Below are 20808 nucleotides of genomic sequence, written 5' to 3'. Positions count from 1 at the left end.
AATCAGAATCTTTTCTAAAATAATGTACAAAATATGCACTAACACAACATTATTCCAGCAAAACCTTGATTGCAAATATTACAAAAATAGTCAATGTATTTGCTCATGAGGAATCATGTTCATTTGTTGATTCACATAAATGACTAAAGTGACCCATGAGTCATATACATTTAGTTGAATTAAAAATCAGGTCAGTCAAAGTTGCAAGGTTGTTTTCTGTCAAATGACAAAAATCCAAGCAAACCAATTAGAACTGAACAAATGTGTATTTCACGATAACAAACCAACACCAGTGATGACTAAAGCATAGTATTTCAAAAATACTTTATTAATCCAGACATTACACACATCCCACTCCTGTTAGTAAAGCAGTATCACAATCAACATTTTCTCTTGAACTTTGCTGTTCGATGGCAGACGCAAGTATTGGCCTGAGCGTACAACATTCTGATCCCCGAGGATCTGAAAGTACTGGACAACAGAAAGCTTATGGTGGGAAGATCAACACAGGAAGTCACATCTCAATAGCGTGTACAGTGTGTTAAGTGTTTTACCTGGACAGGGTAAGATATAGAATATACAGTAACAATAACCTGACATACTGTGTCCAGGAGTGAGCTGTTTTTGCGCAGGCTTTTCATCCCAGTGCTGTTATTGATTCCTGTTGGGGGGGGGGAAAAAAGGTCAACCTTTTGATTCAACATTTGACCTTTGAGACCAAAGACACACAGATCCTACACAACTAGATATCCTTGTTTGAGGAATATTCATTTAGTGTCAAGTAAAGGGCTATTACGCACCAACAAAGCCAACAGGAATCAGTTGGGGGATTTTATTCAAACGTTTACACAAAGAATTGACTCGTAATAGAGTTAGTGTCCTGATAATAAAGCGGCGTGTAGTGTGCAGTAGTCCACAGTTAATCCAGTACACCGATGCATCATGACTGTATACTGGATCTGAAACAGCAGAGTTGAGACATGAGGCAGAGCTTATTTGGGGGGGGGAAGGCGTTGGTCACGTCTGTCAGAGCCAGTGTGAGTGTGACTGCTGCTACTGTGTCCATGACAATAGAGCCACTGTCTGCAGTGCCAGTTTAAGCCATCGCTGAGGAAGAGAGGCAGACGTTGGTGCAGTTCAACACCTCTCCACATAAAACATCTGCTGCTGCTGCCGATTTGGTTTACGTCAGGGTCAGTGGATTAATGCTGTTGTAAAAAAAAAAAAAAAGCTCTAAATTTAGTCCTTCGTGTTAGAAGTGTATGAAAACGGTGCCGACAGCACTCCAGAGGGCAAAATTATTAGAGGTATGACAGATAAATGACAGCTGGTGACTGATGCAAATGTGTAAAAAAAAGATGGAGTGGTATACGCAGGTTCAAGAGAAGCAAGAATTCCAGACGTTTAAAGCAAAACTACCGTCTGTAAACAATCACAACACAGGCAGACGCGCGACGTGTTTGTAAAGTATATGCACATTTAAATACAAATATACATTCATTCACACAGACAGGAGGAGGAGGGGGGGGGGGGGCAGGTCCTGGTAGAGGAAAACAAACAATAACTGACAGTGTAAGAGGCAGAGGAAATAAGTGTTTTTCTAAAAAAGGAAAAAAAAAAAAAAGCTGATTTGTTTTTGCTTTTTAACAGGTGTGTCAGTCTTTCATATTTGCCTGTGGCATATCTGTGAAATAAGTATAGTCCATGGAAGCCATTGATTTTAGGTTTCTCTAAACTTTGTTCTGCGTGTGCCGGAAAGCGCTCCCCCGGGTGCTGATTGGGCAACAGAATCCGCCTCTTCACAGTAGCTGGCAGCCGCCCCTCTTTTTGCGCTTGCGGACCTGCAGTGCTGCTCTGGTGGCCATTTCAAACACCTCCCGCACGCCGTCCTTGGTCTTGGCGGAGCATTCCAGGTAGCCAAAGGCACTGATGCGGTTGGCCATGTCTCTGCCCTCTTCAGACTTCACTGGCTCCTGGAGATTGAATGCACAAGGTGGGTTAAACTTTTCACCCGTGATATAGACTAGCGCCGTTTTTCCATGACCCAGTTCCAGCACGACTCGACTTTACATGGAGTCGCATGAAACTGTCGTGACTTTGTCAGTGGCCGGCAGACTGTCGATGTCACCTATAGTATTGGCTCAGTTCGCTTGGAACCTTGTCAGAGTAGGTACTATAAAAAAAGTATTAGTAGTATCGCTAATGGAAAAGAAACAAATGTGCAGAGTCGAGCCGTGCTGGAACTGGGTAGTGGAAAAGCACCATAGAGTTTCTCAATCCTGGTTCTTTCCTTAGGACCAAGGAAAGGACCATTTAGTGGGAAACTAAATCCAACTCAATCTAAATCATGCAGGGCAGTGGGTCCCCAGGACCAGGATTGAGAAACCCTGGTCTGTGGACACTTAGCAGAAAGACCACATAGAAGTGTAAATAGTAACATACTTGTTTCATCTTGGCCAGCTCCCTGCGTGTGTGCTCGTCATTCCTAAGGTCCTTCTTGTTGCCCACGAGAATGATCGGTACGTTGGGACAAAAATGTTTCACTTCAGGTGTCCATTTCTCGGGAATGTTCTCTGCAAAAATGAGGAAAACAACTCTGAGTGACTGGACAGTAGAGTCCCTCCTTACAAGGACACACAGTTGGGAGAGCTGCGTCGTTTTCCCTTGTGACTGTGCAGACATAAACACTGAGGGTCAACAAGTCAGCGAGCCGAGAAATCTGTGCCGTGTGCTCTGGAAAGAGACGCCATGATGAGATTACATAGGAAATGCATTTGAGGTGTTTCCCATAACATGTGGCGAGACATTAATTCATCTCTTTCATTTGGTATTTCAGGGCCCAGCCTGAAGTACATGATGTGTAATCCTCCAGATTATTCCTGTACATTGTGAGCCCCAGACAACAGCAAGTACAGGTAAATTTTTCTTCTCTTGCTTGAATAGACTGGATTATAACCAATTAGTCTACAATTGTCTTTTTATTTAAAATTATTCAATCAACTTCATATTTGGTATAAGATACTTTAAGTTTAAAACCTACTATATACAGCAAGTACAGTCAAATTTTAGAATTATGTAGAATACCAGTCAAGAATTAGTCAAACTTGTATTATAGACTCTATAAAGTGGCCTCCTTTTGTTTTAATGACAGATTTGTCTCTACTGTTCTAATCCATATTATAGCAAGAGCAGGAGTTGACGTGTGACATTACTTCATTAACTAAACCAGACCAGGAAAGCATGACATCCAGTCACTGTAATGTTTGACTGAAGGCCAGCAGCTGGGTCAATTACAAACCCAATAATTAAATCATACACATTCATTTCAATAGGCACTTTTTCCCCCCACTGTGATGGTCATTCAATAAGTCTGTGAAGAAAACCGGAAATGGCATTGAAACAAAACAAATAACCAGAAATGAAAACACTCTAGTGAGGATCACAACTGATTCCCTGCAGTGGTAATTTCATGGAGTGCACCATAAAAACTAAAGCTGCTCTCCATAGACTAAGAGGTTATTCAAATCACATTGATCCACCCATGTTTATTACAACTCTGCTGTGTGATTATCAGCAATACTTCCACACATTAATCAATACATGCACTGTCACCAAGTGTGCAAGCAAGTGTGACGAGCCTTACCCAAACTATCAGGGCTGTCTATGGAGAAGCACATGAGGATAACATCTGTGTCGGGGTAGGAGAGCGGTCTAAGTCGGTCGTAGTCTTCTTGACCTGCTGTATCCCACAACGCTAACTCCACCTGAGAGAGAGAGAGAGAGACAAACAAATCGCTTTAAAGGACTCGTATTATACCCTATTTCTCCAAGTTAAACTAGCTCCCCATGTCTGTGACATGCTTTGGTCAAAATACAATAAGGATGAAGCACCACAGCAGTTCAATCACGCTGCCAAAACAGCCCTGTTCAGAATGCTCTGTTTAGTAGAATCTCATTAAAGAACCCCCCCCCCAAAAACCCACAGAGGCTACTGGGAGCTAACAGCAGTTAGCATTTGGAAAAGTGATCATTTGCAGGCTCTAGCAGGCACATTGCTGTCATATATAACATGTATCCACTGGACAGATAAATCCTATCAGGCTGGAAGTTTGTGTAGAACTCTGTGCTGCACTGTGAAGCCAAGAATAGAACTTTTCGTGAACTTTGCGGACTTCCGGTTTTCGGCAGTCGCTCTTGCCAGCACTCTCGCGCGTTTTACGGACAAAGCGGAGCTCTGCGAGGCAACAATTCCAGGAATTTAGCGAATTGTGACGTCCCAATGAGCCAGAAGTCAACATCGCGTTTCATCTCCCGTACTTAGACTGAGGAGGACCACAAACACATGAGTGAGTCATCTTTTTTCACACTTTTCCCGACTGATGGGGCCTCCAGAGTCCCAAATAAGGATTTAAATGTTTAAAAAGTTGATTTTACATAATATGGGACATTTAAGTGGTGGCTCACTAAATGATTATATTCATTGATGATAAACGCGATGAATGAAACAAACAGAACAGGAAAGACAATTTTACTGGGGGGGAAAAAAAGTATTTAAAAACAATCAATTCCTCCAACATCAGGCTTAAAAAGGAACTCCCCAGACGTCAGTGACGGTGGCTCCCGCAGGCTTTTCTTCTACTGCTAACTAAACTGTTAACAGCTCCAGAGTGCGTGACCTGCTCCACATGAAACAATGCCCAGCAAAAAATGGAATAAATGCAACATTTGCAAGAGCTCAACAAGAGCATTAGATTTCAACCACAGCTCCCTGTAGGAACATCTTATGTAATCCAAACATTCACATGTGACTGTTTCTACAAATCAAGTATAGTCTCTAAGCTTTGACTGTATTTTTTGTTGTTGTTGATTTAATTCTACATCACAATTACAGCTGGAAAACTGAGCCTACTACTGCTACTACTGCTGAGAAATGCATACAAGAAAAAAAAAAGTAATCATCCCAGAGAATAACTACAGTATATTCATTGGGGCTTTAATGACGCCTCTCCAAGTCTTGCGTGTTGGCTGGTAATCTACTTACATTGGCAAACAACAGCAGCTTCTCACTTACGGTCTAGCAATGCGGAGGATATTTTCTAATGAAAAAGAGCCGAGTGATATCGCATCATACGTCTGGGGAAAATGGGCACCACCACGTCATGGACAACTTCAGCTCCCATTTTCCTCCTACCACAAGATGTCTCTCAGGAGTCAGCTTTTCTTTAAGTTTATTTTACCATCAAACTGCTGTGTGAACCTTTCCCCCCTTTACTTTTATATATAAATACTGTGTAAAATAAAATAAAACATGACACACAGACTGGTCAGCTGTAAGTTGGACTGTGACACAGTGCACTGACTTATTATGATATATATATATATCTCACTAACTGACATGCATCACTGAAGAGGCCTGGATTCCAGCTGGTCACTGCCAGATTTTTACAGCCCAGGAAACAGGAACAGGAAATGGGACATTAGTCATGATGTATGAGGAGGGAGGTTCTGACCCCAGAGCAGGATCCTTTTCCTGTTGTTGGCAGAAGGTCTGCTGCTTCAAAACAATGAAAAAAAAAAAAGACCCACGGCTTTCTCAACGATGAACACGTATCCCCATAACGTCTTGATGACACGTGGTTCTCAAAGAGCAAAGTACATTTTTAATACTTGAGCGACAGTTGTGGTGTACAGCACTGTGTAAAGCCAGAGAGATTTGTTATGTGTGTGTGTACGTGTATGTGTGTGTGTGTATATATATATATATATATATATATATATATATATATATATATATATGTGTGTGTGTGTGTGTACATTTATATATATATATGTGTGTGTGTGTGTGGGTATGTTGTATACAGTAATAGTTCTCAATTGCTTTACTGAACACATCCAGAAAACATGCTAAACATATATGCAGTTTTAAAACAACACATTTTTCAGAGAAAACAAAACAAAACCATCTATAGGTTAAAAATAATTTGGTGTGACCTTCCCTAACACTTGAACAATAGCGTGACCCTGGCTTTCTCATTTCCTAAAATGGTGACGTCCTCAATTCTTTTTTTCCCCCCGTCTCAAACCAAAATATACCCAGGAATGAGAACAACAAAAAAGAAATGTTGACAATTCATTTAGTAATTGATTAATCATTGGAGACCTATGGGAAAAACATAATGAATTGTGTTTTTAAGCTGAATATGTGTATATGTACAGTAACCAGCAACATTAGCACATAATAAATGACTTTGGATTATTAGTTTAAAATACACAAAGGCAGTGAACAGTAAGCCTGTTACTTCAGTAATAATTATTCAAGTACAAATTCAAAGCATACAGTACCTGTTTGCCATCGACCTCAATGTCAGCGATGTAGTTCTCAAACACAGTGGGGACGTAGACTTCTGGGAACTGGTCCTTACTGAAGACGATAAGCAGACAGGTCTTCCCACAAGCACCGTCCCCAACTATCACCAACTTCTTCCTGATGGCAGCCATCTACAAAAAAAAAAGTCAACACTTTGATTAGTCCGTGTTAAAGTTTCATTCGGAATAAACGGTCAGTACATCGCTGAGAAAAAGCATTTGTAAAGCAGAAATAACGCGAAAATTAAAGTTAAGATCAAAACCAATTTTTGAGCCGCACCCTCTTTCCCTTTCCTGGGCTACGTCCTGAGTGTGAGGTGAATAACAGTCGGGGCTGAGGGTTCAGTACTGGTCTGGAAAAACAGTGTAAGAGTTCAGGTTTCATGTTTGGTCTCCGTCACACAATCGCACCAAAAACAATCCTTAAACATTTCATTTTCTACAGGCATGTGATTTACAACTCTTAAATGTGCTCTAACTGTTCCCTACTCTTTGCTTGTAATGAACGTGGCTCACCAGAGAAACACAGCCCCACACACAAACACACACAGATCAATAGCCATCGCCCACAAGCAGACAATAATGGAGAGAAGGCAGTAGCTGAGGAGACAAAGTCCTGGCTGCATGCCATCAGCAGAGATCTCAGACTACCTGGAGCAACAAAGCAGGGCTTTCAACCCCAATAATAACAATAAATATTCAGAAATATAGCAATATTATTTTTAAAGCTGGCTCGTTTATTTTTATTTTCCTAATTATCAGTGCAGATCCAAGCAACTTTCCTTATAGCATCTTTCAGCACATTCTTTTCATAGTAAGCATAACTTTCAGAAGACCACAACCCACTGAAGACGAGCAGCTTAGCAACCATCAGCTTCTAACCCACGGCCACAGTTGACCATGTAGCTGTATTTCCCTCAGGATTTTGTGGAGGCAAAAAGCAGCTTAAATACTGTGAGGGACAATACAGTGAACTCCAAATCCTTTGATTTAAAATGTTTACATGAATTAAGGCCACATTATACTTCTCCGACTGCGTAATGCGTTATCCGTCTGCGTCACCACGTAGACCACTCGAGCCTTTATACTTCTGCGTCGTAGTGACGGACACGCACTGCAATTTCCCGCCCGATCAGTAGGGGTCGCTGCGCAAGGTTGTTGTGCTTTTGGCTACAGTGAGCAATGGCGTCCGAGGGAGAAAGACTGTTGTTGAAACAGCGGCCGTTTGTCACTTTTCTGTGTCCCGGAAGATAATTTGAGGCGAGAAATTGGCCATTTAGAGTCTAAACATGTGCTGTGTGTGTTAAGATATGACGTATTTATAGTTCGGCAGCGACGAAGTCGGCGGTTTTCAGCTCCGCCCTCTGTGGACGCTCGCTGCTCACTGTGAGCTGGCACAGAGCAGCTTCGCTCGGCCTGTCCTGAGGACCAATCGCAGCTCTTGCCGTCTCCGTTGTCCCTTGACGGAGTGAGGGACACTTAAAAAATATTCCGTGCACCCGGAGACGACGCAGAGGCTCTTCGACAGGTTCTGCGTCGACGCAGAGGACTCTGCGTAGCCTACGCAGAGCACTTTACACAGGAGTATAAATTGGGCTTTACTCTACAAAATGCACAATGGGCCAACAGCAGAAACATCTAAATCAGTATTTGCTGTGACCACCCACTGCCTTCAAAACAGCATCAATTCTTTACACTTGCAAAAGTTTTTCCACCAAATATTCATTTGGACGTTTCTTCCGTTCGCTCACTTTTATAGCACCGTTTTGTGCCCAAACCTGCTAAAAAACCATTGTATATAAAAGTGTTGCATGTGTATTTGCCAACAGTCAGGACAGAAATACAGTTTGGAGGGTGGTGACGCACAGTGGCTGCTGGGTGTGTAAATAGGCAGTTGGAGAACAAGCTAAGCATACAAACCAAAAAGGTTGATTACATTATAGTTGTTTACAAGTTTTGGCCAAAAACCCAGTAACTGTTGATTTCTCATGTCCTAAGAAAGAAACTAATGTAAGCAGGTGCACACACACGTGTCAAGTAAAAAGCATGGATTAAATGGTCATTTCATGTAATGGGTTTTCTAACAGAATTTAAGTGTATAAACATTTGTTTGAGCATTTAACATTTCAACAAAAATCCAATTAATTGAAACAGGGTGCAAGGTGAATTGTCCATTGTAACCATATCAACTTATTGAAAGAGTCTGAAGGGTGTTACACAGTCAAACATAGATCTAAGCTTTGGTTTGATTCCCTCAGCTTGTGTAGGTCTCAGTGATTTACCTTCACTCACCACATCACCTTTTTTTCCCTTTTTAAATCACAACCATAAAAAGACAATTGTACAGTTGTGCTTTTTTTTCTCTCCAACAGATTAAATCAGCTCTGAGAGCCAGCCCTTCTCTGCGACAGTAGGATTGCTGCTGCACCATACATCATGCTATCAGGTCAAGTCGGAGGACACACACACACACACACACACACACACACACACACGCACACACGTGACTAGTAGTTACAGTGCAGTCCCAAAAAAGCTTCAGAAAATGGGACAAGTCCTTTGGATCTTGAACCATGATAAAATAATGCAGTTTACTGCCGACGATTCATCTCAAAACATGTGGTCCACATTGACAGTGGCGAGCGGCAGCGCATGGTGCTTATTGGGAGTAATAGACCCTTTTCCTTTTTCATTAATATGTCTATGTATGTGTGTGTGAGTATGCGTACAGTGTCAGGACAAGGACGAGAACCAAGACTCCAAGGACTTTTTTTACTAAAGAGGACAGCCTGTGACGTGTCCCGTTACCTTAAAACGCGGAGCAAAACTATCCACAAAACTATTTTAAAACACTCAAAATAAACCGTTAAAGATTATTTTCACAAGTCTATGCTGCCATAAATCTGTATTGTGTTATACAACTGTAAATTTAACATATTGAATCCTTAATTGGACAATACCTGGCCCCTTATTCTCTGTACTTCAACTTCTCCCCTCAGGTAACTTAAAAATACATTTTATAAAAAACAAGGACGAGTCAAAACTTGACCCTCCTCTTTTCTCAAATAAAACTCGAGGCTCATTTGTTTGAGTTACAGCTTGAGATAATTCACGAGAGCAGAGACACGCACTTAGACCATTAAAGACATAAAATCTATACTACCTAGGATACTTTTGCCTTGGCCTTTGAGTGCGTTCAATGTTATTTAAAGATCATATTCAAATTATTTCGTAAAAATGTTCCGTAAACTGCGATGCGTACTGGTGGCCCCGACTGCAGCAGCACAGGCCATCTGCTGTCTGTCACCAGACCTCCCACCAACAGATAAAAATGGCAGAAAGATAAAGAAATTCCATCTTAGAAGTGAGCCTACATTCATTGCTTTGCTAGTTGATGTGATGAAATGTCACTGGTGATGCATTTTACGATGTATTCATTCAACAATCAATAATTAAGCGTGCCCTGGATTTTATTATGTGATAAGTGGGCTTCTGTCGACATGGGGTGAAGAAATTTGAAGAAGAAAATAAAAAAGCACTTCAAAATGAAGATATCTGCTTGTAGCACAGGCACATTGTGCCAGTGATGAACGTCCCCACAACAGTGTCATGACAAGATCTGTGTTCCAAGAAGACGCTAAAGTGCTTTAAACTCAAAGAGTCAGATTGTAAAACTCGCAGGACACTGCATGTTCACACGAGTCTCAGAACGAATGATCCCGTCTTGCATAATATTTGTCCTTGTGTGTGTGTGTGTGTGTGTGTGTGTGTGTGTGTGTGTGTGTGTGTGTGTGTGTGTGTGTGTGCGGAAGCAAAGGACAAAGTTCTCATTCCTGACACGTATGAACAGATGCTCATTTCGTTTCTCCCCCTGGCAGAGTTCGAGTCACAGCGTCAGTAGTAACACATTAGCCACAGTCTTGTTTGTCAGACAGCAAAAGGACAGCGCTGACCTACAGATGTAGAGAGAAACTTCTTTTACTCTCTGAGATAATATATCATCCAGATTCTCATAACACGGATCAGAAAACTCAAGGTATTAACACCAACACCTGTGTACACAGTGACCCAATTAGCTACAATCATGTAGAATTATACTCCTGGACAGTCTGTGCCATCAGCTGTGGCTATTACATAATTTTGATGCCGTTACTGGTCTGATTGTGACGCCCACATGATTCACTCATTAAAACACTTAAAACCACCAATGCTTTGAGCAGACCCAGGCTTTGATTGACAGATTCAAACAGATTCCAAACCATCTGAGATATTTTCCTGAACTGCACTACCTGCTGACAAAAATCACACATCACAAGATAAAGTGCAGTGCGAGCTTTCTGCAATTCTCTGCCAAGTTGATTCACCAGCATCATTACTTCATGACTCCTCCCAGTCTATCTTACCCTTAGGAATGTAATGAGAACTTGAACGCAGGTGTGGAGAACCGTGAAAACAATAGGACCAAATTCTGCACTATAGTTTTTCAGAGGCATTTTACATTCTGCAGTGAAGATAGATAAAATGATGTATTTCTATGATCCATTTTCGCATAATTTTGTAATGTGATATCATGTATGGCGATACATCTTGTATAACACGGTGAGCTCCCTTGTTGAAGCCGAATATTAACCAGATGTAAGCAGTACAGGTCCTCATGCATTCACTGTTCAAAGCAGTAAAATTCATTCCACATGATTTAGAATGAGGTCACTGAATGGTCACAGACACACACACACAAACACACACACACACACACACACACACACACACACTATGAACTATGTGTAAAACTGTTGGAGGACATAGTGTATGAGGAATGTCTCACCCACTTTCAGGCTCTCTCACTCTTTTCCTATAAACATACATCCCTCTCTCTTTTTATTCTTCTGGATTTAGTTCCCTGATGTTGTTGCTGTAGCACAGTGGCTTCTCTTTTTACACATCTTCAAAATATGTTTTGGAGAGAGAATTCCCAACTAACAGAAAGCATCAGACAGGAGGCACAACAACAGTTTCAGCCACATTGGAAAACTGTGCATCCATTCAGCTTCTTTTCTCAGGCGCTCCGCCCGTTAAAGTGCTGCTTCTCGTTAGAAAACTGCAGTTCCTGTGGTTTTCACACTTTCCTCAACATTCCTGCCTCGACACGCAACACCTGCCACAAACATCGACAATACTCCAGCTCACCTATTGACAAACTGAAAGGTTCTTACAAAATGATGTATTCAGAAGAGATTAATCCCTTCAACATGTACAGTAATTACATTTAGGAACGACCTCATTACAATTAGTCTCATAATGGACAGTATTTATAGTTATTTAGAACTATAAATATATTTTTCTTAACACATTCAGGTGTGCGATACTACAAGCAAGCTAATCGCTTTTCCACTGTACAGTTCCAGCACAACTCGGCACGACACACGTGGGCAGAGTCGACTGCTGTGATGTCACATTATATACGCGACACAAACTAGTGACCTGTAAAGCAGTTGTTTTTGGTGAACTGAATCATTAGACTCGGTTAACTAAAAAGATTTGTTTACAGAATCGTTCAGTACTTCCTGACTCCGTCTGACACAGTCAACTGAAATACAGCGGGAGAGGTTGTGAACGCTGGCTTTTGGCAGCGCTGTCCCTAAATACATCAGATTCCTCTGTTAAATATTGAAATTTTACCATTAATACCAGGTACTATCGCTAATGGAAAAGCTAAATAGAGTAGAGTCGAGACATGCCGAGTCGTGCCGGAACTGTGTAGTGGAAAAGCGCCATAAGTAGCCCTACCCCTTAAACAGAGATAAAGACAGGCAGTCAGGCTACAGATGTCTGATAAGATGACATTTTTCTCTCCGCTTCAAACTTGTAGTTTTCACCTCCAAGTGATCGAAACAACCAATATGGCTTGAGAGGCAGTTTACTCAATTTTACTCAGCTCCTGCAGCATATTTGGAAAAGGTATTTTTTTCATTGTTGCAGCAGCAGCTGTGTAAAATGTGGTTCCAGACTTTGGTGTGTTCACTGATTCCTCTTTAAAACAAATCATTTAGGTAAATTCAAGCTGTATGCAGAGCCATTTAGTGAACACATACACACAGATTGCTTTATTCAGTTTTACATACATCCACTTAAGGATTAGTGTGCACTTTGGAGCTCTACAGTAAAGGGGAACTGAATATAAATATATGATTAAATATGAGGTTAACTCAGCCTTCAGAGTAGTCGTTAGTTCAAGCATTTAGTCAGCTTTTGTGTACTTTAGTATCATTGAAATATATATACAGTATACATTTTACTGCAGTCAATAACGAGACAATTTTACAAGGGCACACAAAATTAATGTTGCCTAAAGAGATTGCGTGTCATCTTCAACTTTCTCTTTCACGCCAGAATTAACCAGTTTACATTTGTTTTTACAGTCCCAGAAATCAAGAGTGGACAATAACTATATCCATTACCAGCAGGTTAGCAGGTGTTATAGGGCTTTTTTATTTAAACCAAAGGAAATAAGGATTTGGAGTCATCCTTTATCCTCTCCAATTTATCCCACACCTTTTCTGTTTCCTGTCATGAAATTACTATCCAGTATCTGCAGAAAACAGCCGTGCAAACAAAGTCTGTGTTATCACTCCCCTGTGACAAATATGTTCCCTGCCACAAACCAAATCTTAATCATCAAAGACTCTTCTCATCAATGAACATTTGGTTGCCTGTTAGCAGCAACCCAATGCTAACTGGAACTGGAGGAACAACCTGAAAAAACTCCTTACCCTCCTTCTACCCGAGGTCTGAACAGTGGAATTCTGAAGACGAGTTGAAGCCAAGGTCAAATTTTTAAGTTTGAATCAGTCTTGACAGCAGAAGTGGAGGCTCAGGACCCAGGCCACGGAAGCAGCTACTGTCAGAGAACCTCGCTGGAGCCCAAAATAGGACAGAGCCATTGAGACTCCCCCGGCCCAATTTATCACAGTGTGCACAGCTCAGTGCAGAGAGAAATATCACACAGAATTATCCCTTCATCCTCCCTGAGCCTCTGCTTGCAGTACACAAAGAAAAAAGATATGGAGGGGAGGAAAGAAAAAGACAAGGTGCTCAGCACAGAACACAAGTGCACTGCAGCACTGTGCTGCTATCGAAGAACTTAAATACCCAAGTGTCATAAGCGAGTCTTTGATTAATATTCCATTAGTATGTATAAATTAGTCATGGAGTGTGGAGTTGGGAATGCCCAAGCATTGAGATTATCAGGATTTGTTAAGACATGTCTGCATTACTGCTTTCCTGCTCTTAAGCTATAGACTGATTAATCAGTGGGAACAAATTAATCAGGCTGATAGTTGCCATTTTTAAAAATCATCTTCATTGGCCATCAACATCCATCTTCTAACACTTTATCCTCCACATGAGGGTCACTGGTGCCAATCCCAGCAGATATAGGGTGAAAGGCGTAGTACACCCTGGACAGGTCGCTAGTCCTGGCCATTAATATGCATTATTTTTTAATGACTCATTTCATGTACTGTATTTAATATTTAGTTGCATAATTTTATTTTAAAATGGAAAATAGTGTATAGTGCAGTGCAGACAAAAAGTAGAATGACCAAAAAAAAGCATCTAAATATATGGGCCACAAAAAGAGCCTTATGGGCCATCAGCTGCCCTGATTTCAAAGAAAATCAGCATTGGCAATAGTAAAACCCATATTCAACCTGTGTGCACATGTGCCGACACACTCCTTCGTAGCTGGGCAGGACGAAGCAGCGGACATGATTGTACCCCATGCATTTGCTTCATCTCTTCTACGCATCCACCTACAGGCTCTTGTTCTCACTGTGTCCTCATCTCATCCCTTCCTTTACTCTTCCTCTTCTCCCTGTGTTGCAGTGTGACGTCAACACCGGGGAGCTAATGTTGCATATCCTTAGGGTGCTGCAGTCCTCTTTGCCAGCTCGCATACACAACACAAACGAAAGCCAAAGCTGACGCACACATTTACACAAGCTGGAAGGAGTTTGCAACCTGAACGCAAACACTTCCTCTCGTGCGTCCAGTCCATCTTTGCCCCAAAGCTTCATGTGAAGTGTTTTGGTGCCGAGGAATGGCCTTTGATGGCATTTCAATCAAAATCCAGTCCAGTATTCAAACTGAAATATTTCAGCCTTTAATTCAAATATGAAATGAGTTGGTCAACTTAAGTTCAAGTAGTAACACTATGCTACATGGGCCTTTTATTGATGATTCCAGAATTCAATGCTTTTATTTTTTATATTTTTAGGGCCACAGATGTTATTTTCATTATGACTTAATATGCCCATTGATTTTCTTGATTAATCAAGAAATTGATTTATCAATGAACTGCATAAAAACTAACATATACCCAATATCATTTCCAGCAGACCAGGGTGAGAACTAAAAATGATTTGTACAAAAGTTCAGAGTTTAGAGTCGCATGTGACTACAAATAAATGTCATGTCCTTTTATGGACTTCCTGAAACTTCCAAGAAATTCTCCCAGCGATTTTTTATTCCCCAAAGGACTTGCTGCCTGTCAGTGACACACCCTACAGACATTCCAGCTAAAATGACTTCAAAACAACATCTCAGAGGTTAAACTCAGTATTTCACTGCGTTCTGTATAAAAGAGACAGCTTAGTTTACAGAACAGCACTGGCCTCCTTGAAAATAACTGCTGATGGAAAGACTAATCTGAGACAGGATACTGTGAAGCATTGTTTGGGGGGGAAAAAAACCCCCAGCAGATAAGCACCTATAGCTTAACAATGCTCAAACCAGCAGCTTACCATAGAACATTAGTAAGAGCTGTTAGGATGGAAAAATGTCTGAACAATAGTTCTTCTGTCCCTGCAGGAATGTACAATGGCCAAAACGTAAAAACAAACACTCATAGTAGGTCAGTGAAGAGCATGTCAAGAGGAACAACATGAAGCAAAGCATTGGGGCGAAATGGCCTCTGGGACCACGGCCTATATGGAGCTGCTGATCCATTTTAGTTTTCCCATGAATTTTTTTTGCTGAAATATTCAGTCGCCTTCCAAGGAGACTTAATAAATCTAGCTTAGAAATATAAGAAGTAATGTTACATAAATGCAAGTGAGCATTGCATTGAGTAAGGCTGAAAAAAGTCAGAAGTAATCCTTTAATGTCATGGTTAAACACACAGCGCGAGTAAAGATATATACAATCATTTATAATATTCGTAATATCTGCTACCAGAGACCCATTTTATCAGAGCTGCAACTAACAATTATTTTCGTAATCGATTAATCGAATTATCGTTTGGTCCATAAATGTCAGAAAATGTAAAAAAAAAACATTGATCAGTATTTGTCAAACCTGGAAATGACGATGTTCTTGAATGTTTTGTTTTGTCCACAAACCAAAAAAATATTCAGTTTGAATGTTTTTTTTTTCAATGTGGAGCAAAGAAACTAAGAAAATATTCACATATAAGAAGCTAAAACAATCAAAAAGCTTGTTTTTATAATGAAAAAAGCTTCTAACCGATTATCAAAATAGTAGACAATTTAATTTAGATGATTTCAGCTCTATATTTTATATATTGTAAACTTCAGGTTGTGGTGCACTGGACAAACATGACATCCGACAGTGCCAATGACATCTCTCTTGTTGATTTAGCAAAACCTTAGAATAAAGAGGTCTTTGAATAATTTAGCACCACATATGATGTTTGACTCAATCATTCTGATAGTTACATTTTTTGATGGGATCCTCTGTGTGTGTATCAAATATATCCAAACTCACCATGATTGTTGTGTACATGCAAATACTACAAGATGGAGTCCTAATGCTACACGCATTACTTTGTGTCTATAGAAAGCCGTTTTCACATTTTCTGTACCGTGTGCATGAACATTGTTGTGGTCCCACATTCAGACAAGAATGAGGGTCCACATCAGTCTCGCCTTCCTGGTATGCATACTCCATCTCACATTCCATTCCAGTAGCTGGAATGTCTCACCAGTTCTCCTCCTCAACTTGTGCCTGCTTATATTCTTCCGAGTGTGGAGTTGTACATGTTTGGCTACTGGTGGATCTCTTCACATACCCCTTTAAGTGTCCATGGTTATGGTCTGTCATCTCCTCTGCTAAAGAGAAAGCCCCCCATTGAAGCCTGCCCCACACCAGAGGATAATTGGCCAGTTTTCGGTCCCTAACCTCCGACAATCGCGGGTGTGTTCCGATTAGATTATCTGGCCAAATTATCCTCTAGTGTGAGGGGTTAACAAATGCGACGTCGGACGCGTGGGCGTCGTCCCGATTTCAAATCGTAAGTATTAAACATGTTTAGAGCTGCAACTAACGATTATTTTCGATTATGAATTGGTTGGTCCATAAAATGTCAGAAAATGTTAAAAAACGTTGATCAGTGTTTGTCAAACCTGGAAATGACGATGTTCTTGAATGTCTTGTTTTGTCCACAAACCAAAATGATTCAGTTTTATTGATTTCTTTGTTATGTGGAGCAAAGAAACGAAGAAAACATTCACACTTAAGAAGCTAAAACGATCAGAAATCTTGTTTTAATCATGAAAAAAGCTTCAAACCGATTATCAAAATAGTTGCCGATTAATTTAGTAATCGATGAATAATCGATTCATCGATTAATCGTTTCACCTCTAAACATGTTTCATATTTACAACTTCAACAGCAATTGGCGCGTGAGCAGAACCCCACAATAACCGATGTTGTGCAAATTAAGATTAAAAACAAAAGTACACAAGTTCATCCACAGTGCTTTGCATTTTTCAGCAGAAAATGTTGCACCCAGAACAGCTATTAACCGACACTGCCAACGGTCCACACCTCAACATCCGTTTATATTCTGAAGTCACGTTAAATCACGCGAGTTTCTGTGAGATCCCAAATCCCTAGAATCTCCTCCCTGAAATGGTTTGATTAAATGCCAAGTCTGTGCTCTCCCAGGTTATTTTTTTAGCACTTCGAGTCCCATGAAAACTCCCTAAAGTTGCGACGACAGCTTTCGTCCATAAAGGGTCTACATGGATCATCGCCACCAAAATGAATAGATGACAAACTTTACATTAGTGGTCTCAAACTTGCGGCCCCCTAATCAACTGCATGTGGCTCGCCACTTAATATCAACTTATAATGAGTTTAGAGCTGAAACGATTAATCGATTACTAAATTAATCGTCAACTATTCTGATAATCGGTTTGAAGCTTTTTCATTATTAAAACAACATTTCTGATCATTTTAGCTTCTTAATTGTTAATATTTTCTTTGCTCCTTTGCCCCACATAACAAAGAAATCATTCAAACTGAATAATTTTGGTTTGTGGACAAAACAAGACATCCGAGAACATCATAATTTCCAGGTTTGACAAACACTGATCAACAGTTTTTAACATTTTCTGGACCACGGGATTAATCGATTATGAAAATAGTTGATTAGATCAGTTCTGAAAGAGTTATTTCTGTATGTTTTTCGTTCCATATCAAAACGATCACTATTAATGTGAAATTATGTGAAATATCATCATAAGTATTATTACTTCCATGTCTTTTTCTCAATTTTTTATTTTTTTTTTTAACTCCACCGGCCCCGACTGACCAAACTAGACAGTCAGTGGCCCCTAGGTCATTTGAGTTCGAGACCCCTGCTTTACACCAAAAGGACCCAATTGGACCTCTGCAGACACACAGGTGCTTTTCCTTCAACATCAGGCTACGTTTACACTAGCACGGGTATTTTTAAAAACGCAGACTTTCACCTGCGTTTGTGCCTTTCGTTTACACACAAACAACGATTTCGCCTCTGAAAACGATTCTTTCTAAAAACTCCAGGCAAAAGTGGAGATTTTGGAAAACTACCGTTTACACGCAAAAAACTAGGTTTAGGCAATCTACGCTCCAAAAATGTGACCTTTTTACATCCTTTTTCACGTTTGCATTTGCAAATACAGCTCCTATATTACGTAGAGGAGCAGAGACGTATTACGCCTCGGAGGTGAGCCAAGACCACTTCACAATCGCCGGTTTTGGGTCCGACCTGGGCTGACTGCTGTCTGGTGGGAGAACTTTGAGAATTAGGTTATTAATGAGGTCCCGGAGGAGTGGCGTGACAATTTTAGGATGTTGCGATCATCACTACTGTCACTCCGTCACTTGTATAGTTACGTCCATACATCAAGGGTGAGAGGTCAGTCGTCGTTGTTGTTGTCGATGACGAGGATTCTGATTGGATTGTATGGCTTTCTCCTTCTTCCTACGCTGCCGCCCACAGGCTTGGCGTAGTTATGACGGCTCTCGACGGCTCATTTATGCGGGTTAATATAAATGGAACTTTTTTGAAAACGATGATGTGCGCATGAAGTTATTTTGGAGAACAGAGGGAAGAAAATATCAGTTTTTTAAAAATATCCAGCTAGTGTAAACGTAGCTGAAGTGACTTTTTTTTAAAATGTATTTATTTATTTTTGTCCTAGATTTGGGAATTTCCACAACATTTCCTCCTTAGACAGTGATTTGTGTAGTTGGTGGTTTGACACCCAGCAACATCCTGTGTGTGTGTGACACATTAAGTTGCTCACCAACACAAACGGGACCAGGCCAGTCGTTGAGGAAGTTTCACTTTAGTTTTTCATGACCTGCCTGAAAAGCTTTCGTGTTATTATATAAAAAAATAAGGGACGAGCCAAAAAACGCCACTCTGAGAGACAAGTGTCTGTGCTCCAGTGTCCGGGCAGCACAACAAGGGTGTGGTGGCCGAGTCAGTGGAATTTCTTTCTTTTCTTTTTTTCCTTTACCGTTACTTACTTCAGGAAAGACTCCATTACCGCCCCTTACATAGAAGAAGAGGGTCACTCACACTTGTGACCCCCCCCGCCACAGAAGTCGTTTAGGTATTTCTGCTTTCTAATAATTCACACTCAAAGAGTCTTTACTCAAAAGATTAAAAAAAAGCAGAGCAACTTTGGGCCTTTCATACTCTACCGGCCTGTCTGCCTCCACAGCTGACTCCCATATCATATAAATGACACAATCAAGTGCATTAAATATACAGGGGCTGGGTCTGTGTGGTCGAAATGTCGATATGATGCCTCATTATCGACAGGATTTGACTGCACAAACCAGACCATTCCCGGCAGAACCTCCTTGGGGCCATTCCGCTGAAAAAACTTCCCCACAAGTAACAGGTTTAAACTCGCTGCTAACCCTTATCTCAGCTCATTAACGTGTGTGCGCTCACAGCTCAACCACTCTTCAGTCAACCCTTCGGAATCCATTAAACCGGCTCGTGAAAACGACTAGTTGTTAAAAAGTTTGACGGACGTAACGGAGGCAAAAAAAATATTGACATTATTATTATTCTCTTACCTTTTCCCCCAGACTGTGCTTTCAGATGCCGAGGAGATCCGTGATTCCTCCACCGGTGAGAGGCAGCTGTGGTGAAGAGTGGGACTGAACCGATGCTCGCGCAGGAACCTCCCAGTATGTTGCCTTCACGCTCCCTCGGAAATTATATACTTTCAAAAATCAAAGACACCGATTGTTTAAATTGCTTTGTTTTGTGTGACCAACAGTTAAAAAAACACAAATCGACAAGCGTGCACAAGTTAGCAGGAGGTTTGATATTCGCTGGATATTCGTTTTTTTTCGAAAGACATTTTCTCAATCAACAAATAGATATTTTCTCATTCTGATTGCTGTAGTACATTGGTTCTCAAAGTGCGGCCCGGGGGGCCAATGGCGGCCCGAGAAACATTTCTGGCGGCCCACGGTGAATTACAGTTGATAGTTTTAATCCAGGAGCTACTAAGCTTGTTAAATGTTTATTGGACATTACTGGATACAGACCAAAGTGTTAACAAATATAGAGTATTTACCTGGTTTCTATATGGTGAATTTTAGTGTATTATTGGGTTATAAGCTGCTAATAAGCAGGTAGCTACAGCCCCCAATTACTAGCTATTTACCCAGTTTTAGAAGGTAAGAACAATGGCCAAAATACTGGGTAAATTACCCAGTGAATTATAAAGTGTTATTATATTAACGCTTATATTACTTAACTCTAAACTGTAGAACTGCAATCTGATCATTAAAGTGATTACAAATGGGATTTATTTCTGTTTTTTTTCTTTTGGCGGCCCTCAGTTCAATGTTGGGTTCCTAAATTGGCCCTCAGGTATCAAAACTTTGAGAACCCCTGCTGTAGTAGTTGCCAATGGTAGACTACATGGCTACTTTCTACGGGTGACATTTTGTTGATATCTGCCATTATTATCAAATAGTATAAAATTAAATATTTAAAACATTAAATATTTAAAAAATTCCACCAAAAATCATTCTGATTGCTGTAGTAGTTGCCAATGGTAGGCGGCTACTTACTACAGGTGACGTTTTGTTGATATTTGCCATTATTGTGAAACAGTATGAAAT

At 40.6% G+C, this 20808-nt stretch overlaps 1 protein-coding gene across 1 annotated transcript; it reads right to left on the bottom strand.

Annotated features, from left to right (window-relative positions):
• Nucleotides 1–339: 339 nt before the first annotated feature.
• LOC310931703 (rho-related GTP-binding protein RhoA-D) lies at nucleotides 340–19818 on the bottom strand. Its single transcript, XM_083894934.1, has 5 exons — nucleotides 19747–19818; nucleotides 6343–6498; nucleotides 3644–3764; nucleotides 2443–2573; nucleotides 340–1973 (listed from the first exon to the last, which is right to left on the bottom strand). Exons 2-5 carry the CDS (start codon nucleotides 6496–6498, stop codon nucleotides 1800–1802), a joined length of 582 nt encoding a protein of 193 aa, XP_083751060.1. The 5' UTR covers nucleotides 19747–19818; the 3' UTR covers nucleotides 340–1799.
• Nucleotides 19819–20808: the final 990 nt, after the last annotated feature.

Source organism: Microchirus variegatus (genome assembly GCF_963457635.1).
Source record: "Microchirus variegatus genome assembly, chromosome: 9".
Lineage (NCBI taxonomy): Eukaryota > Metazoa > Chordata > Actinopteri > Pleuronectiformes > Soleidae > Microchirus > Microchirus variegatus.
Note: the sequence above shows the minus strand (reverse complement) of the source record. Positions and strands in the feature narration are given on the sequence as shown.

What these genes read in the sequence shown, in the direction of transcription:
- LOC310931703 (XM_083894934.1), bottom strand. Translation starts at nt 6,498, where the DNA reads ATGGCTGCCATCAGGAAGAAGTTGGTGATAGTTGGGGACGGTGCTTGT. An exon ending in TTGAGGTCGATGGCAAACAG is followed by an intron (nt 3,765 to 6,342) that starts GTACTGTATGCT and finishes TCTCTCTCTCAG; the next exon opens with GTGGAGTTAGCGTTGTGGGA. An exon ending in AGCTGGCCAAGATGAAACAA is followed by an intron (nt 1,974 to 2,442) that starts GTATGTTACTAT and finishes TTCAATCTCCAG; the next exon opens with GAGCCAGTGAAGTCTGAAGA.